Consider the following 19,998-nt stretch of genomic DNA (forward strand, 5'->3'; position numbering starts at 1 on the left):
AATTAGGAAAAATAGTAGGCTTTGAAAATTTAAATATTTTTGCAAAAGTTATGCAAAATCCTTACGACAAGTGGGCGTTTTAGTTTTAGTTTAGTTTTAGCATCGACATTGGATCGATTTATCGACATGTTTCTTATTTTATTTTCTGTTAAAAATTAATGAGTTTTCATGTTTAATTGTGAAGTTTGAATGTTATTTAAATAGATAATGAAATAATAAAGTTATGATTTACATTTATTATATAAAAAATAAAGCAATAATAAAAAAATCAGTTTATTATAGATAAATTATCAAATTATCAAATATAAATTATTATTAAAAAATGGGGGTCACAAAAAAATTATGAAATATTTGGTGGGCGGCGAGTATAAAAAGGTTAAGAACCACTGCCCTAGACCATCACTGACGCGCAATTAACTGATTACCCCTGGAAGTCGGCTTCTTACAGAAACACAGCTTCCCTGTCATCAAATGTCACGGCACGCTACTGGTTTGCTATCTGTCTTTATTTGACATCCATTTTACATAGGTTAGCGACCTATAGTATCGATATTATAGATGTTTTGTATAAAAATATCGATAAATGTCGACAGGGATCACTATCCATAGTAGTTCTTACGTGTCAGAGTATTCTAATTACGTCATTGTACGAGAAAATTCGCATGTATTAAATTCCGCCGTATTAAATTCTTGGCCAATAAAATAAATTAGAAATATTGTTTATAGAAAACAATAAGAAATGACGGTAAAATAAATTAATTTTAGTTTTATCAAAATTTAAATAATTAAAGTTACGAATCTGGCAACACGATCATTTGGATCTGCAAGAATTTGAATTTTTTTGTAGTTATTTTTGTTTACAATGCTTTTTCAACTTAATTAATTTATTTGATAAGTCAATTATGGGTCAGAGACATTCGACTCCATTTACGGAAGAAGAATTACAAGATTATCAGGTTTAATACACATTTACTTTCTTAATTACGAATTTTCTTTGCGTTCCGGTTAATTAATCTTGTTTACTTCAAATTATAGAATAAAGAGAATTTTATTAAATTAAATATTTATCATCAAATTTGTCTATTTAAAGTTCCGTACGTCCGCACTTCTTGGCATTTCCCCATTTATTTATGTGCCAACTCATTTCCTGTCTTCTACATCTGGTTACAATGTCAATTTGGCGAAATATTTTATTAAATTGCCTTTGGCATAAGCTTGTGCATCATTATTGAATATTGAGATCAAATATCCTTTGACTTCATTTCTTGTTTTGCCCAAAAACTGTCAAGATGTATGAATAATATTCTAAACAGTAAAATTCTAGGATCAAATGACGTGGTTGGGACTTTAACAGAGCTGTAGGGCATACTGATAAGAACAAAAAAGTCTAAGGAACCATACCTCTGTGGCACTCCTTCACCGTGAACAGCCCCCGAAATCTGGTCGTGCCACTCTGCTAAGACTATTGCATTTAACTATTTAGCCCACTTTGCTATGCCGGCTTCGAGTGGTCTGCTTGACTGTTCATGAAGTACTCAATGTTATGTAGTTTTGAGAAGGTGTGGGGATTTGTCCCCCAGCAGTTGGCACCGAGGTGCAAGCAATGGCTGGCATTGAAGTGCACGACTACGTGGATGGCGGAGAATAGGCAGTATACCGATATGTGTTAAAAACTGACCTTTGGAGGTGAATATCTTGCAAACAGTTGTTTGTATGGGTATGATTCCTTTGACTTTTTTGCTCTTAGATGGAGGATCTACAATTCTTGGGTGCGAAACCCCTCGTTTGGAGCTTGAATCTTACCAATGCTTCTCTTTGGCTATATTTTCTGTAAACTGTTTAGATTGGGAAATTTTGGCAAATCGTTATTCTAATTTGGTATTGAGCGATGCGTGTGTCGTTACGGACACGTCGCCTGGTAAAATGGCTTTAACGTGGTCGAATGTGGCCCATCGTCTACTTGCTTGTTTGGTCGTATTAAAACTGCTTTACCGGGCACTCGTCTCGAGTCTGTGGTTCATCTCTGTTAAATTCCAGTTTTTCCGGTGAAATCTATTAAATGCAAGCGTCGTCCTCCGTGGCAACGAATGAGGTTTACATCTGCGGTCGGATGTCTAAAAATAGTACTTTAATTAGATTTTACCAGTTGATTGGAATTTACTATTGCTGATAAATTCCGCTATAGATTTTAATAGTAAGTGTGAAAGAAGTAAAGTTAAATGAATATAATGTTAGTTGGTATCAACAATTAGCCTATATGGATTAACATAGTTATAAATGCAGAAGTTAGTTTTAATATATTCTCTCAGTCCTCCATTGTTTGGACGTTGTTGTGCTTGCTAAATAGACTTAATTAATAGCCATTTTTATATACTGTATTTTAATAAACAACATGCTGTCTATATCTTTTTTCAGCTTGTTGCTGTGCTATTTATCAGAGGATGTCTATTATTTTCTTTGGGAACTGTGTAAGATTATTATTTGGGGATGACTATTAACAGAATAAATCTGGTAACTTTTCATTTTATTAATTTTTGAACAACAATGTAATACCCAATACACACTATTTTAAGGTGACAATGCTAAATAGAAAAGCATTACTGTAAACTGAAAAATTGCACAATCTTTTTCTAATAGACAGAGAGCTTATTATTAGAGGGTGTTATCTATAACTCTATCACAAGAAAATAAATAAATTTAGCTGTATTGTTTATTTGAACAATTTGGTTTGTTTAACTATATAATCCTTTGTCAGGTATAGTATTTCCTACAGCAAACAAATATCTAATAGTTTAACCATGCACAATTTATTATTCAATTTTCTCTTCTACATATGCATTTCAGGTTGATGTTAATTCTCAACCTCTTTTCAGCACCATATTATTTGTACATGCTTTCATAAAAGAACAACCAGGGGTGATATTCAGCGGGTTTGCACAGGTTCGGCCGAACCCGTTGTTAAAATTTTCAGTTTTCCGAACCTTGTTAAACACACGGAACATTTCTCAGTGGTTTTGTTGTTTTTTTTTTTTTTAAATATATTAAAATGTACGTATTATACTCTGTAATACTACTTAACTAGAACCTTATACCCCGTTCGCACCGAGCATTTCAATCTAGATTGTGAGCAAGGTCGGGGACTATGTCTTGGTGCGATCTCTCAACCGAAACGAGGTTTAATCGCGATCGATTCAAGAGAGTTCTTGAAACTAGATCCAGTCATAAGAGAGATCCCACAATCCCATGCGCGTGAGATAATACAAGATGGCTGTGTTATCTCGCGTCGGGCTATGGACAGCGAAATAAAAAGGATATTGTATTTCAAGAGATGATGACTAGAGATTGCAATTGCTGGATCCCTCATCCAGCAATCCAGCTGGATCCAGCGCATTCTTCGGCCTGCTGGATCCGCAAATACTCAATTAACTTTCTAAATAATTGCGAAAAAGTCTACGTCGTTGCGTTGCTGCTTTGCTGACTACTAGACTGCTACTAATTACTTACTCACTACTTTACTAACACAAATAATTAAATTACTCATAAATAAACTATACCTTAATCAATCCAGCAAAATTTAATAAAATAATAATGTATTCAATCGCTTTTAACGATCTTCCTCAGTTACAAAAAAATACAACATTAACTATAGAACATAAAATGTGTTTGGAATAAATATAAAAATAATAGTGCTTAATTACATCCCATTTTTTTAAAACAAGATACATAGATGTACTGCCAGATCTGATAATTTTCATATTGTATACCGACGTAATTCTACTGTTTTCAAACTTTTAAGAAACGATAAAAAGAAAGAGGATCGGAATTCAACAACGGGTATATATTCGGTGCCTTTACACAACCAATGTTTCAATTCCAAGCTTGTTTATGTGGGTGCAACGATGCGCAGTTTAAAACAAAGGCTCAAGAGCACAAATATACAATCAGTAAGAACCTTGACAACACTGCGCTGGCATCATACACAAGACAGAAGGATGTTAACGTCCAATGGGATCAAGTGGCAATTATGAAAACGACGACAAATAGGCAAACGGTCAAACATCTTGAGAGATTGGAAATCTGCAAGGCGCACATGACAACTGGTTGTATAAACCATAGAGATGCGGACTCATTGTCTACCATGTGGAGATTCTTTTACATTAATTAATGTTATTAACGGACAATGCTGGTTTCATTGGATCTTATATAGGCTACAGAGTGTTTTTTTTTAAACTGACGGTACTCAGAGACATCTGTAGAGCAATCTAACAGCCGAACTGTCGCCAAATTTGGGAGAGTGACTAAGGACGACATGGGAAAGAGATTCCGCGAAGAAAAAAGTAGTACCCAAATTTTCCGGTAGGGGTGGATTTGGCGCTGTTGTAGCAAAACAGCTAAGAATCTGCATAAAATCCAGCTGCAATTAACAAACACATGAATGAATAATCAGACAGAGGTTTCAGTGTAATAACGAAAGTTTAATTAATCAGCAAATAACCTTCTCCATTCTTCAATGTGATCACCGTCCTGCTGGACAACTCATTGCATCCTGAACACCGTGTTCTCTATGGCCGAACGAAACATGGCCGTCCGCAGGAATGTTCATCACAGTTCGAGAAATGTTGTCCTTCAAGGTCATCAAGTTTGGGACACTACTAAGATAGACCTTGGACTTTAAGTAACCCCACAGAAAAAAGTAAGATGGGGTTAGATCCGCGGAGCGAGGTGGCCATGCAAGTGGAAAAAAGCAACTGATGACCCTTTCTTCAGTGAAGTGCTGGTAGCTTTTTCGCTACAAAGCGCCAAATCCTCCTCTACCGGCGAATTTAGGTACTACTTTTTTCTTCGCGGAATCTCTTTTCCATGTCGTCCTTAGTCACTCTCCCAAATTTGGCGACAGTCCGGCTGCTAGATTGCTCTACAGATGTTTCTGAGTACCGTCTGTTTTAAAAAAAACACCCTGTATATATTTTTTCTGCTATTTATTTCGTTTGTTTATCTATATTTTGTCCGTTGGGCATTTTCCGTTAATTTTCATATTTATTCCAAACACATTTTATGTTCTATATTTAATGTTCTATTTTTTGTAACCGAGGAAGATCGTTAAAAACGATTGAAAACGTTATTATTTTATTAAATTTTGCTGGATTGATAAAGGTGTAGTTTATTTAACTTATTTTACTTCCAGTACATAGTTTTACATACCTATAAATAACTACAGACTAATATGTAGAGTCTATATATATGAAATCTGGTAAGACTGATAGCCACTTAGCCACTGATTATCCGTCCTTACATTATTATAATATATTAATATAAATTAATCAGTAGAATTACCTTTGCTATTATTTAACTTAAAGATTACATTATAGTTATAATCTAACTAAACATTTAAAGTTAATTATCTCTATCTCAAATGTTAAACCGAACCAAAGTTAATTTTACTACCTAAATGTGTAAGAAGTTTTACTGATTTATAGTGATCAGTCTAAATAATAAAAGCTTTTAAAGTATTTTTTTTAAATGTTTTATTTCATTAAAAAAACATAAATTGCAGGATAGATAGATAGATAACATTTTATTGCACCAAAAATACATCCGCGCTGGATCCAGCTGGAATGATTTCAATCCAGCAAAAATCCAGCTGGATTCAAAACACTGCTGGATTGCAATCCCTAATGATGACATCTATTATCAGCAGTGCCATTCAGGGTGAAAAATTTCTCTGCCTAAAAAAAAAAAAAAAGGTTGACAGCATTAATATACTATTGTTGCCTGGTCTTTGCCCAGGACTCGTTACGTTCCAAATACGCCACTGATTATTAGATATATCGTAAGAAAAGTTATTGTATTTATTTCTAGCCAAAACTTCCATTTCGTTTGTCGGTGATTGTCAGGGAAAAATTTTCTGCTAGCGAACCCTTTGTTAACTATTTCGAATATCACCACTGAGAACAACCATAGGTGAAAATTCAATTCTGGGTATAAGTGCATATCCAGTGTTTATAATTTTAAATATATCTTCATCCCATTTAAATTAAAAACACTGGATGTGCACTTGTACTCAGAATTGAATTTTTACCAATAGAGCTAGTGGAACTGCGTTGAGTGCCACCTGTATGCAGGCAAAGGAAACTTTTTCAGGAAAACACGAGCGTCTTTGGGTTAGATACGTACTGAGACGTGGTGCTTGTTTTCTGCCTGTGATAATGAAAAACAGCTTTCTGCCAACAAAACTTCAAAAAATAACTGTTGTGTGGTTGGTTGTAGTGTTACCTATATTACTGAGCCGCCAAGTATAAAGTTTTATTCGTTTCCGCATGAATAATAGGCCTACCCTGGGACGAAAGAGAAATGGCTGACTGCAATTTAATTCCTGAGGTTAATTACATAATGATGTGTTGCATTCTAACCAATCTCCAATCTCCTGTTAACCTTAGTTGGCTCTATTTTAAATTTAGTTCTCTAATGTAAAGTTTAGTAATTTTCTTTTTTTATGTTATTTTGTTAATCTGACAGATATTAATTGGCATATGATGTGATATTTGAATTTACGAGATCTGTGGAAGAAAGGAGTAAGAAGCAAAATTAGTATTTTGAGGAAATGAGGATAAGAATTTCCCTATTAATACAATACTATTAGCTATTGCTATGGTCCTTATTGAAGTTCCTTTATATATATGGTTAGTTACAAATTTCATTATTTACCATGAAATAGATATATAGTTTACTTCTTCCACACCACTCTTTAAATTGTACAAAATTAAGAGTATAATAAATATAAGAATATTAATACTGCTCAGTCCCAATGATCTACAGTCACTTCTCGAGTTATGACCATTCGCACTTATGACGAAAAATTTCATTAAAAAATTTTTAAAATGTATCAATTTTTTATAGGTTTCGTGGAATATATATCATATACATATATATCTTGCACGCTTTTGGCGATTGATTGCGTCATCTTTAGTTTTGTTGTGTAGTTAGTTACCCTTCGCATGTGCTTGTGTAAGATGGCTAACTGTTTTGTTGAAGTACAGTCACTTCTTGACTTACGACCATTTCGACTTACGTCCGAAGTTGCGGAACCGAACCCCGTTGTAAGTCGAGAAGTGACTGTATTGACTAATGCAGGCATTACTTTGACCTTAAACTGCAGAATGTATGTATATATTATATATTATTAAATATATACTTATAAATAATATAAAAATTTAGAATTTATCAAATTTCTATATATTAAAATATAAATAGTTTTACACGTAACATACAAAATTCATACAGGATAAATTCATATGTTGCGAGAATGCTATTATTCCTCGACAACAATCAAATGAACAAAATGATGAAACAAAAGTAATGAACACGAAGTACTGAACTTTAAAATTATCGCATTGAAAAATCACTAGTAAGATCGTCATCATCAGAATCTTCCTTACTAGAATGTTTTTGTATGGTTGAAGCAGATGATGGTTTCCAAGTGTGACATTTTATCATTGTTGCTTTTAAGAACTCGATTTTGTAGTTTAATTTTTATTAAATTTAATTGCAAAAAATACGTTCAACTGCTGCACTTGAATAAGGAGGCAATAAAACTATTTACTAGGAGGCAACATCTATTTACTGCCAAAGTAAAGTAGAAAAATATAGAAATATAGAATTAAAATGAATGTTTTGAAAGGTACTAAATTGAAAGGAAAGATATTAGGATTTCATAAATAGTACTAGGAAAATGGTGTTGGGTATCTTGGTACTGGAACAAGTAAAAAGATATTAGATTAGTACAAAAGTACTAGGTGAAACAACACTGGTGCTGCCTTTGTAGCCCCGATTCTGTTACCCGGCGTCGCCGCTAGAGGCGCCTCAATCTAGTTTCGCCGTTCCTTCCACTAGCTCTATAGTAGTTTTTTATGAAAGTATGCACAAATAATATGGTGCTGAAATGGGGAAATGAGAATTTATATCAATCTGAAATGCATGTGTAGAAAATTAAATACTAAATTGACACAAAAAAGCCACTGTAATGTACTGCATGACACAAAAAAAAGGAGGGTTACACAAAATTAGGGTACTAATCAAGTACCAGGCCTGGACTTAACAGGAAAGCAAAATACAACAATCCAAAAATAACACTTAAAACCCACAATAATATTTATTAGGTTGAACAGTAATATATATCAATAAACAATGATTATAAACAAGAAGTTAGTAATAAATATATATTTCAAATATTCAAAACAAATCAAGATCAATTATGTACTGTACAAGCAAAAAAACAATCTATAAAAAATTCTTCATTCCAATTTGGGATGTATAATTAATTATATACAATAAATCTCCACCAACATCAAATAAGAAGTAAAGAATACACCTCCTATGAGTTAATTGCTTTATCAAAAGAATGCCAGACAATTCTGTTTGAGGAAGGTCGCTTTTGGGAGCTACCACACCTTTGAATGGGTGTGTTGTCTTTTATCTGCTTACAAGTGTAATTCTGCACTACCCTATTTACATATTGGTGTTACAAGATCAGTCACTTATGTAAATAAATATTCATTGGTCTTAATTTTGAATTTAGTATATTTTGGGGGTTTCTTGGGAGTTTCCACTCTTAAAATATAAAAACATCCCCAAAAAGATAATAACAACAAAAAAATAACACCCAAAATATAAAATAATAATCGGACTTTGACTCTACAGGTTAAGCCATTGGATATTTGTTTGCTGTAGGAAATACTATACCTGACATAAAGGATTATAAAGTTAAACTAATAAGAAGTAGCTATCCTATTTAAAAGAAAAAAATTTGGTATTATTGATTTTTGTCTTATATTGGTAATGAGGAATTTTAATGAAACTAAAACAAGGATAAAAGCAAGAGATTTTATCTTAATATTTATTTAATTTTTTTAATCTTAAAGTTCTTATTTGTGTATAGTTTTATTATTTTAATAATTGTTGGTATCTGTTGCAACAGTATTTCAGTATTCTTCCTATTTTTCAGGACCTGACGTATTTCACTCGTAAAGAAATTTTATAGTAAGTATTGTTACAGTTCAAAAAGAATTAAACTCATTAAATTTAAATTTGTTTTCTATTCCCAAATTAGTCTCTGAATAATTAAAAATCCTTTAAGTAAGCAACATACTTGTTAATACTTATGGATGATTTGGGCAATTTATATTATAATAAAACCTCACTAAGTCAAATTGCATTAACTTGAAGCCATTTATGGATCCCAGGCACAGTATATAGGATTTTCTACTTAATAAGGTCTCTGGGTCAAAATTATCAGTACTTTTAACTCGAACCTATATTCCTGTGTATCTCCACCCTTTGATAGGTCTGTTATCTTTATTTTCTCTTATATTCCATATGAATACAGATGATTAAGATAAACATTATGCCACCATGCCAAAAACAATAACATGCCATTACAACCTTGCATCGACATTCATTTACTGATACAGTATGTTACAAATATTCTTATTGGGACACAAATGGGGTGCCTTGACAATGCACTCAAAAGCATCATAAACTATATAAAATTTTGTAATCATTTTGTGATCAGATTCTTGAGAAATGGCTAAATAATGGGAAATTTACAGCCACAGAAAAATTTGAGAAAATTGGGTATTAAACTCATTAAATTGAGGTTTTTTTACCCCTTAAATTTCAACTTTATTAACTAGACTTTCAACAAAAAAGAATTTTTTTGAATTAATAAAAATGAAAACTAAAATATCAAATAGAAAGTTGATGGCAATTGCTTTCCATTAGGAACTTTTATTAAAATCAAAATTAGAGTTCATCTGCTGTTTGTATGAGAATAGATGATCTGTTTGTAACTAGACTTTTTTCAGTTAAGTTATAAATAAAATATTCACAGAGATTAAAGATCAAGTAAAATTACAATTACATATTATGTAATATGGATTATATTTTATTTAATAATATGAAAAACTAGCTTTTTCACATTGTTTTTCTATAAATATAAACATGAAATTAGCTAATAAAATTAAAACAATTGATGCAAAACTGCATTATACAAGGTCTTTCAAAATGAATGTTACATTTTAAATTACTGTAATTACCTTCATTATTATCCAAGAAGTATGCTATGTACTCTACATCAATCAATAAAGTAATTGTCTGAGTTTTGTCTCCCATCCAATTCAAACAGCTTGTTGTCTATTGCTACCAGACTTGATAGATATACTGGTCGTTGTGCTATGCTTTCAAGTAGAGTTAAATGTGTCAGGTTGCCGATAGCTGGTGTTAGTCACACTAGGGTGAGAAGTTGGTTTATCTATTTGGTTAGTAGGTAGTTTTACCATTTTCAAGCATTTTTGTAACTTTTTTCTACTGTTCTGTCAAAAGAAATCTTATTCGTAATTACATTTTTAAATTTTATATCATGTATAAAAAAAGAAAAAGTGTATTTGGTTTATAAAAAATTAAATGAGATGATAATTTGAAATTACAGATGAGGATGTGGATAAGTCGAAAATATAATTATTTTCAATTTAATTTATCCAGGTTTTAAACTGAGATCTGTTTAAAACTGTTATATTGCTACATATTATGAATGAAAGTTTTTAAATAATGTTCTGAGTATAACATATTTGTTCAATATATAGGTAATGGTAAAATAAGTAAATAAATTTGCATTTTACTGTTTTATTACATATGTATGACAATATAATTAGGAAAACCATAGCTTAACATCTGATACATTTAAATAACCATAGAAATTTAATCCAGATAAAGACAAACTATTTTTTAAATAATTTATCAACTTTAAAACTACATAAAGTGTGCTATACAATTTTACTTCATTCGGTACAATGAGAAATAGTATTTAGGACGAAATAGTTTTGTATTTTGAAATGAGTAATTACATTTCTTAGGACACTCACATTGGCTTTATGTAGTTTGGTAATTTATATAATATTCTGCACTATCAAAAGAAGAATATAAATGAAGGTTTATTGATGGCTTAATATGCCTGTCCTTTGTTTTATATAGGCCTAAAACATCAGTAATGTGTCTTTCTTTAAGACTCCATGTCATCACTAACTGCTATCACTGTCAATATCTAATAATACTGTCTGAACTCTTGCTATCCTATATTTACCTATTTTATTTGTCAATCTCTAACTCATCATTCCCTAGTTATCTTTAAGTTATTATGTGCCTGTAAATATGTTGAATATGTTGTCTAAATAGTTGAAATTTCCTCTTTTTTCTCTAACAGCCTAATTTCAAATTCAAGAACTAAATCTACTGACTTTTAATCCCCTTCTTTAACCTGTTCCTAACTTTATTTGGCTCAACTTTAATCTCTCTCTCTATCTGTCTCATTAATAAACACAATACAAATTGTGAATAACATATATCATAGCTCGTTTCTCACTACAAACTACAATGATTCATCTAATATTAATAAATAAATAAATAAAATATATGGGCTTAACCTTGTTAAACAAAGCCATCCTAAATCTTCTTTTTTGTAACACTGAATCTATCCTGTCTTAACACATGGTTTAACATTTCTATGCATTTCCATAATTTAATGTATATAATTCTCATCAACCCCTTTTCTTTTTGATTCAGTTCTCAGAATCCCGAAGGCATCCCATGTTAATAATGTATATATAGGCTTAACTATAAATTTTCTGACTACCTTTTCTTACTTTTAACAAAACCTCCCATTTAAAAATGAACACAAATTGTAAGCAAAAAACAAAGTCTAATCAATTTAAAGTCTAAAATAGTGAAAGTGACAGTTAATAGAAATATAAATATTAATGACATTTATGAATAAATAATGTTCAAAACCAAATTAAAATAGTATTTATAAGCAGTCCTTTAAAAAAAGACAAAAATATTATCTGAGTTAAGAACAAGAAAATTCATGTATTAAAAGAATTTTGAATGTTTACAGCTGACTCTCCCTATGCTGAAGCCAAGCTCATGCCTTGATGCAACTTATAATAATACCATACACTTGTAATAAAAGTTTACTAATATAAAATTATAATTGAAGATTTTACATAAGAAATTTTCATGTTGATAATATATAAAAAAAAACTTACGAGCAATGAATAAAGCATGTGTGACAAAGAAAAGCTTGGACAGAGCCATTTCCAACAATACCTTGGACAGTATATTAATATTTAGTTATTTTACCTTTGGCTTGTATAACAGCATTCATATGCTCACTCATCACATCAACAAGAGCCAGGCATTCATTTGGAGTAATTTCATCCTAAATTTTCTTGATTATTATTATTATTTTCTTTTAAACCAGCCACATTTCTTAGAAGACTTTATCTCAATGCTTTTTTAATTTTATTCCACATATTTTCTACAAGAGAAAGGTTAGGATTGCTCAATTGCCATTTTAATGTGTTAACATGTTGTGCCAACCAAGCTTTGGTGGTTTTAGCAGTATGATAACTTGCACCATCCTGCTTGAAAATAAAATGTCTGTGATGATGCAATTTTTATAATGATGGCAATAGGTTTTTCTCAAGGATTTGTTGATATTTTGCTGCATTTATTGATCTCTTGACAAAATGCAAATTTCCTGCACCTTGGACTGACATGCCAACCCCACACCATAACACTTGCTAGGAATTTTACAGAGCACTGTAGACAGTCACAATAGAATGCCTTTTGGTTTCTAATGACTTTTTTCTATTGCTTCTGATACAGACTTCAAATTTTGCCTCATCACTAAAAACATCCTGCTTCCAATGTTGTTGTGTCCAGCAATGGTGTTCTTTGGCTCACTTCAATTGATTTTTTGTTTGTGTTTTTGTGACAAGTGGTTTTGCTTTTATCTAAGAAAACAAATCATGTCACAATTGTTAAGTAAAATATTATTTTCTTACCTGATAGAAGTTGTAACCAAGTTTGTGCAGATAGATACAAAAAGTTTCTTTTGTAACTTACTTTTCAGTAACTTTATTCCATTCATTTACTAATTCATTGAGTGATGCCATCAATGTTTTTGTTATTATTTCAAGTGTGATCAGTCTTTATGGTTGCTGGCCTTCCAGTTGATTTTTCTAGATGAATTTTACCAGTTTCCTGATATTTTGAAACAATACCCCATACTGTGGAATTGCCAATTTTTAATTCCTTTGCAAGTTTTCTTAAGGATTTGTGATATCTATGTCTATGGGGATGATAATTATTTCACGTACATCAACACTTACAATGTTACCAGGAACCATTTTTATTAAACAAATACACCTCAATAATGTTTATAAGAAAAATAATTAAATATCCCGTCAGCTCATTTACACATTTAGGGAGAGGTCATTTAATGTAGTGTCTGAGTTATTATTTGTCAAAAATGACTCTGTCCAAGCTTTCTTGAACTGTTCATAACTTTTTATATATTATCAGAATGAAAATTTTTTATTTTTTAAAATCTTCAGTTATAGTTATTTTATATTAGTAAACATTTATTATAAGTATGAAAAACTTTTCTGTTTAATATTATTGAAGGATAAGCTGGAGATTGATTAAAATAACGTGCTATTTGAGATTTTTTTGTCGGGGTTGTAGTAAAAATCACGCATATGGTATTTGTTGTATTAAACCTTATGCTTCTGGCTAATTTTTTATTAACATACATTATTTTTTATTTTTAATATTTTACATAATTGAATTGTTATTTTTTTTTTAAAGTAACATTACTTTTGTTTTATATTTTATTTAGTGTTTTTGAAAAATTTAAATCTTTGGATCCAGAAATCATCAGACAGAATAAACATGCCAGACTTCCCATAGAAACAGTTATGAAACTTTCAGAATTAAATGTAATAATTGAATTTTTTAATTAGTACACAGGATATCTTTAATTAGCATTAATTTATATCAATATTTCTATAGAAAAGGTTATCAATATTCTTTTTCATAATTTTTTAAAGCTGATTGTGAGAAGAGAATTGTGTGGAATAATTCAAACATCAAATTTAGGTGAAAAATATGATTGTATTTAACTGAATTGTTATATTCTAGTTAACAGACAACTTAAAATGAATGGTCTGAAAACTCTTTATACTTTTAGTTAATAAAAATTATATTTATTTTGCCTTTTGTATTATAAAATTTAAACATCTACTATATAAAGCTGAAAAAATGGGCAGTCTCTTTCTGTGACAGTATGCCAAAAATGGCCACTAGGGGCACCCCTAGCCATTATTTAAATTAACAATATAAATTATTTTATATTTTTACAGTATAATACTCAGTATATTATTATTTTTATTTGTAATTTAGTATGCCCTGATGCTTGCATAGGGCCTTTCAACTTGTTTTATTATATTTCAATGCAAAATTTTAATAAGTGAATGAGAACAATAGGAATTTACAAAAGTTTAAAGATCAGAATTGAGCAGAATGTTATTTTCATAGATTATTTAAAAATCAGAATATATCTTATTGATATGCAGGCATATACCATATTTATTTAAATGTAACACACCATCAGGTTTTAGTGTCTCTGAAAATAGTGTGCATCTTAGAGTTGACATAATTAGTGACCTCTAGTGCCATGCACCTTCTTTCTCTGTAACTAATTCCATTTTGCCATTTTAATGATTTTATTACACCAATATTTTATTTGTAATACTTAGCTCAATCTCATTACTGTCTATTACTGTAATGTCATAAATATTTGGATGAAAATCTCAAAAAGTTTTGCAACACTGTTTTGAGAAATGTTGCATTTATGTTTCAATTGGCACCAAGGATGATTGCTTGTGAGGAAGGTATGAGTGTCAAATTTGGTATCAATTCAGAAGAGCCTGATACAGAAATTGAAGTTTTTAACTTTGATACCATTCAAGAGAGTGATATATAACTTACTTTATCTTGTAGTAAATACTGAATGAATTTATGTTGACAGAAGTGTTCTGTTGACATAAATTTGATTATCTGAATATAAGAATAAAATATTCTAAATAAAATAATTATATAGATAAATAAAAGTTACATAATACTAGTATAAGTAACTCTACTAGCATAACAATGTCCTCTTAACAGTTCATATACATGTTCACACTTAATGTTTATTGAACATTAAGCGTGTTCTTTATGTGTGAAGAAGTTAAAGAACTTATGTGTTCTTTAACTTCTTCACTTTCAATAATTCATTTTTAGACAGATCTTAAAATATTTTAAGATGTAATGTAAGAAGAAATTAATGTTAGAAGAAATGTTAAGAGAATTAATATACAGTTATCATCAGTTAATATCATCATAAATTGTTTGAACTTAAATACATTGTTGTAACTTAATAATAAAATTTTTATAAAAATTAATTAGGTCAATCCATTTAAAGACAGACTCTGTAAAGTGTTTTCTTCAGAAAACGACGACAAAATGAGTTTTGAAGATTTTCTAGACATGATGTCAGTATTAAGCAATAGAGCTTGCAAAAGTATTAAAACTGAATATGCATTTAGAATTTATGGTAAGTAAGCAAATTAGTTAAATTAATTTCTCTATCTATTACTAAAGGCTTGTAACTTTTGTAGCTGCAACCAATGCTCTGTCCATTGCAGTCCCTTTTAATTCATAATAGTTTTGGAACTCCATGGAAACATTGACGTCTTCCAGATACTTTTTATTTGGTCTTCCTCTTTTCTTTTGAGAATTTTTCCTTCAAGGATAGTTTTTAGGAAAGAATTGTGTTTAATAGTATGACCTATAAATTTAATTTTCATTTTCCCTATTTCCTATATTAACTTCCTTTGTTCTGTCACTTGGAGAACAATATGGAACAAAACTTTTTTCACTTATTTCAGAATTGTTTCATTTTTTTTCCATTCAGTCCAGCTTATTTTGTTTACTCTTTTCCATATCCACATTTCTGCAGCTCCCAGATCAGTTGTATCTTGCTTTTCTAGTAGCCAGCACTCGCTTTCATACAGCAAAATACTGCAGAGAAATGTTGTTGTAAATGTTTTCTTTGCTTCCATACTTAAGTGTCTTGATGTTAGCAGATTTTTTTTGCTTTGGAAAGCTTGTTTCATTAGTCTTATCCTTTTTTAAATCTCCTGTATACATCTGTTATATAGGGAGTGAAATTACAGAAGATAAGTAAAATTTCTTATTTGTTTTACCTGCTTGTCAATCCTGATACTAGCTTTTGTCTTTTCGTTGTTGCTTTCTACTACCATCACCTTTTGTTTTTTTAATGTTTATCTTTACACCCCATTTAGTATACTAAGCATATGATTCACTTTGCTTTCTGATTTATTCCATGACATATCAGCAAATCTAATGCAGCATATATTTTCCATTTATCATCATATCTTTTGTCTTACTCTTCATCTTTTGTATAATCTCTTCAATGTACATATTTGTTTAATATGAACATTTACCACTTTCTCCTTATTTGTTTAATAAGGAGAAAGTGGGTAGCCCTCTCTTATACTCTTCTTTATCTTTACTACTCTTTCCATCCCATTGATATTTATATATGTATACTGGTCTTTGTATAACTGGTTAATTATCCTTTTTATCCCTCCAATCTAAGTTTGCCATCTTAGTTTTAAACAGTAGATCCCATTTCATTATATCAAATACCTTCTCTAGATCTCTGAATGTGACAGATACTTTTATGTTCATTTCTAAGCTGCTTTCTAGAATCATTCACAATGCAAAGATATCACTCTCAAACCTTTACCTGCTTAGATGCCAAACTGATCTTCCAAGTAATTGTTTATTTTACTTTATGTTATGCCTTTTACTATGTGTAGCAGAATTTTTGAGGCATGCGATATGAGATATTATTCTGTAATTAGAGCATTTCTCTTTTTTATCAAGATGATACTGAGTGATTTTATGAAGAGCCTGTTTTATAACAGTCCTAAATTATTTTATATAATTGTTTTCTCATCTATTCCTACATTTTTTTAAAAGCTCTGTAGGTATATTATCTATTCCTGTTGCCTTCCCCAAGTTCAGTTTTTGAAGTGCTTGGTCAAATTCTTCCTCTAATATTGATAGGCCTAAATTTTCTTATCAATTATAATTTCATTTTCAATGTCTCTAATTTCATCATTATATAATTCCTCCATATATTCTTTCCAGCTACACTAATTTCTTCATTGTTTATTAAAATTTTGCCTTCTTTGTTTTTGACTATAGTTGATCTTGTGAATATGAGCCATTTGATCTTATGATATGCTTTATCTTGTTAACTTCTCTTTATATTCTCCTCAATCTCCTTATTATATTAATTTGCTAAGTAACTATTTCAGATTTTGATGGAGATGACATGATTAACAAGCAGGATTTGCGAGAATTGATAAGAAGATTAATTTCAAAGGAAGAACGAGTGATGCAAGATGACGACATGCAAGAATTGATTAATCACGTTAGTAATTTATTGTAGATTTAAACATTTCTTGGACATTTGGTAATTTAATTTTCCTAAATAGATCTTGGCTGAATGTGATATGGACGAAGATAATTGTTTGTCTTTCACAGAATTTGAACATGTTATTTCAAAATCTGGAGATTTCATGAAGTAAGTTTTTCAAAATTTTTTAATGAAAATATGCACAAAGCCCTTAAATAGAAACATTATAATAATCTTTAAACTACAGTTAAATTTAATGGATATCTTTTAGTCAGTTGCATTATAAAACTTCAACTACAGTTTACACAATGAAAGAGTAGACATGAGTCAGCCTGAGCTAGAAGGGTCTTTTGACAGATGAAAGGGATGGAAGGAGACATGGGAGTTGACACATGGATTAGTAATAAAATTTGTAGTAAAAACGTAAACAAATAAAATTATATATGATGAAGATAGTATAAAAACGTTTTAAAAGTGTAAAAAAGAACAAAACATCTGAAAGACATCGGATCCATGCATTAACCTTCAATTGTGTTCTTCCATCTCTTTCATCTGACATATAACTCAGTCTGAGCTGGATGGGTCTATCTACTTTTTCACTGCATGGGTTATAGTAAATTCAAAAATGTGTTGTTTATGTATAATGAATTAATAATTGTATAAGGACAATGATGCCAAAATTGCAATTACAAGACTGTAGAACCTTGTCATTGAATGGCAACTGTTTAGTCACATCATTTGATAATACATAGTTGCAACTTCATAATCATACAAAATGTAAATTTGTTCTTGCAGTTTATTATAATAATTACAAGATTTATCTGGTGAGCAAATGCAAGTAGCATCAAACATTTGCTTCTTAGCATCAAACAGAGAGATTAATAGACCAGACATTCAATAAAATTTATATATACATTAAATTCCTAAGGTTTTTAGGCAGTTATTTTTACATGTTCTTGGAATAAAAAGATTTAATTCTAAAATTCTTTAAACTCATTCTGAAAAAACTAAGATTATTTTGTTTACTTTCATAATGTCATTTTCACAACTAATGAGTTATCATTTAATAATTACCTGTATTTTTTACATAAGTCATGCATATTTTAATCTGGTAACTAGAGTCTTTAATTCTTATATAAACAACTTAAAATAGAAGTACAAAGAAATACATTTTTTAATTTGTGAATAAATTTGAAGTGTACAGTTACAGAATTCATTGTTTATAAAAATTTGTCATAAGTAGTAATTTTGAATTTTCACCTGCATACTTAGGAATCTTTTGGATTCTAAATCTGTCAGTCTCGAATGGAAAAATTGCATTTCCATTTTAAGAATTTAACGTTATATTTAGCAATTGATGAAAAGAGGTTTGTAGTTACTCTACATCAATATTTATGCATTTTAATTAATTTTATCTTGCTAGCTAAATATATTAGTGGGGCAAAATGAACTTCAATTTTAGAGAACTTTTAAAATTAAAGATCTGTCTTAGAGATGAACTTTCTTGAGAATTCTCTCAACAATATTTGTGTAAACATTAAATGAAGTTATTTTTATTAGAATTCCACTAAACTGTTGACAAATGGAGATAACCAAAAAACAGTGAGAATGTTATAATAAAAATTTATTTGAAAAAATAACCTACTTCTATAGTCAAGATTAATTAGCTGCCATGTAGAATTTCGTTTTATATTCATTGGTGTGTCCTGTTGTACCATATCCAAATTTAAAGCATTTCTTTATTATAATTTAGAATATTACTATTAAAACATTCAATAACTAGCTAATAAATATATTTTTTTCTAAAATACTGTGTATAACAAACAATTTTTTATAGTACTTTCAGAATTCGACTGTGAAGAGTGGGATCTGAGGACAGAATTGCAATTATTATTTATATTCTGTTTATACTGTAATTTTATTTTTTTAGATGCTTTTTATATGTAATTATTAAGTTTAAAATATATATTATGATTCAACATGCTGCTTATGAATCATTTTATACAGACATTACAGTAGTACACAACAAAAAGAGATTCAGAATAATAATAATAATAATAAAACTGAAGCACATTTATTCATTTTAGTTAGCTTCTGGTTTATAATTTTCTCAAAGAAAAATTTTCACAAACTAATGTTTGTGTTCACAATTTTTTAAGAGAACTATTCTTAATTTTTTTTACCCACGTGTAAGCTTTAAGGCAATGCCAAAAGTCATGCTGCCTTCGATTAACCGATCACCATTTTAATCAAGGTCAAAAGAAGCAATCATACAGAAACATAAGGGTAGATTATACATTTCTTTTTTGTAGTTGATAAAGGCTGTATTTTGGACTAAGTTCCTCATCAGTCCTTTTTTCCAATACATATCTGGATAAAAACATTGAATGTTTTTGATTACAGTTTTAAGTATTTGCATGAAATTATACATGAAATTACCTGGAAAGTAGTAACTATGTACTGTACTATGTTCAATGTATTATAAATATGCAGCTGAAACAAAATACCAACAGCACAATAATACCAATAAAATATCTAAAAGCAAAGCATCCCACAGAAGCTTCAGCTAAACTTGTAGCATCTAACGTTTCCAAAGCTCAGAAATTAACTAA

The 19,998-nt window shown here is 30.1% G+C and overlaps 1 protein-coding gene across 2 annotated transcripts; it reads left to right on the top strand.

Moving 5' to 3' along the window:
• The first annotated feature begins 819 nt into the window (after positions 1-819).
• LOC136986002 (calcium and integrin-binding family member 4-like) lies at positions 820-19,365 on the top strand. 2 transcript variants are annotated; one of them, XM_067283451.1, is made up of 7 exons: positions 820-956; positions 9,002-9,036; positions 13,733-13,832; positions 15,343-15,490; positions 17,286-17,401; positions 17,466-17,554; positions 19,224-19,365. In XM_067283451.1, the coding sequence occupies exons 1-7, from the start codon at positions 903-905 to the stop codon at positions 19,243-19,245; spliced, it is 564 nt and encodes a 187-aa protein (XP_067139552.1). In that variant the 5' UTR covers positions 820-902; the 3' UTR covers positions 19,246-19,365. The 2 variants fall into 2 exon arrangements, with proteins under 2 accessions (XP_067139552.1, XP_067139553.1); XM_067283452.1 differs by having other exon boundaries at positions 19,233-19,365.
• The last annotated feature ends 633 nt before the right edge of the window (positions 19,366-19,998 follow it).

The sequence above is a fragment of the Centruroides vittatus genome, unplaced genomic scaffold, assembly GCF_030686945.1.
Source record: "Centruroides vittatus isolate TY-2023 unplaced genomic scaffold, ASM3068694v2 contig_986, whole genome shotgun sequence".
Lineage (NCBI taxonomy): Eukaryota > Metazoa > Arthropoda > Arachnida > Scorpiones > Buthidae > Centruroides > Centruroides vittatus.

What these genes read in the sequence shown, in the direction of transcription:
- LOC136986002 (XM_067283451.1), top strand. Translation starts at nt 903, where the DNA reads ATGGGTCAGAGACATTCGACTCCATTTACGGAAGAAGAATTACAAGAT. An exon ending in TGAAACTTTCAGAATTAAAT is followed by an intron (nt 13,833 to 15,342) that starts GTAATAATTGAA and finishes AAAATTAATTAG; the next exon opens with GTCAATCCATTTAAAGACAG. An exon ending in TGCAAGAATTGATTAATCAC is followed by an intron (nt 17,402 to 17,465) that starts GTTAGTAATTTA and finishes TTTCCTAAATAG; the next exon opens with ATCTTGGCTGAATGTGATAT.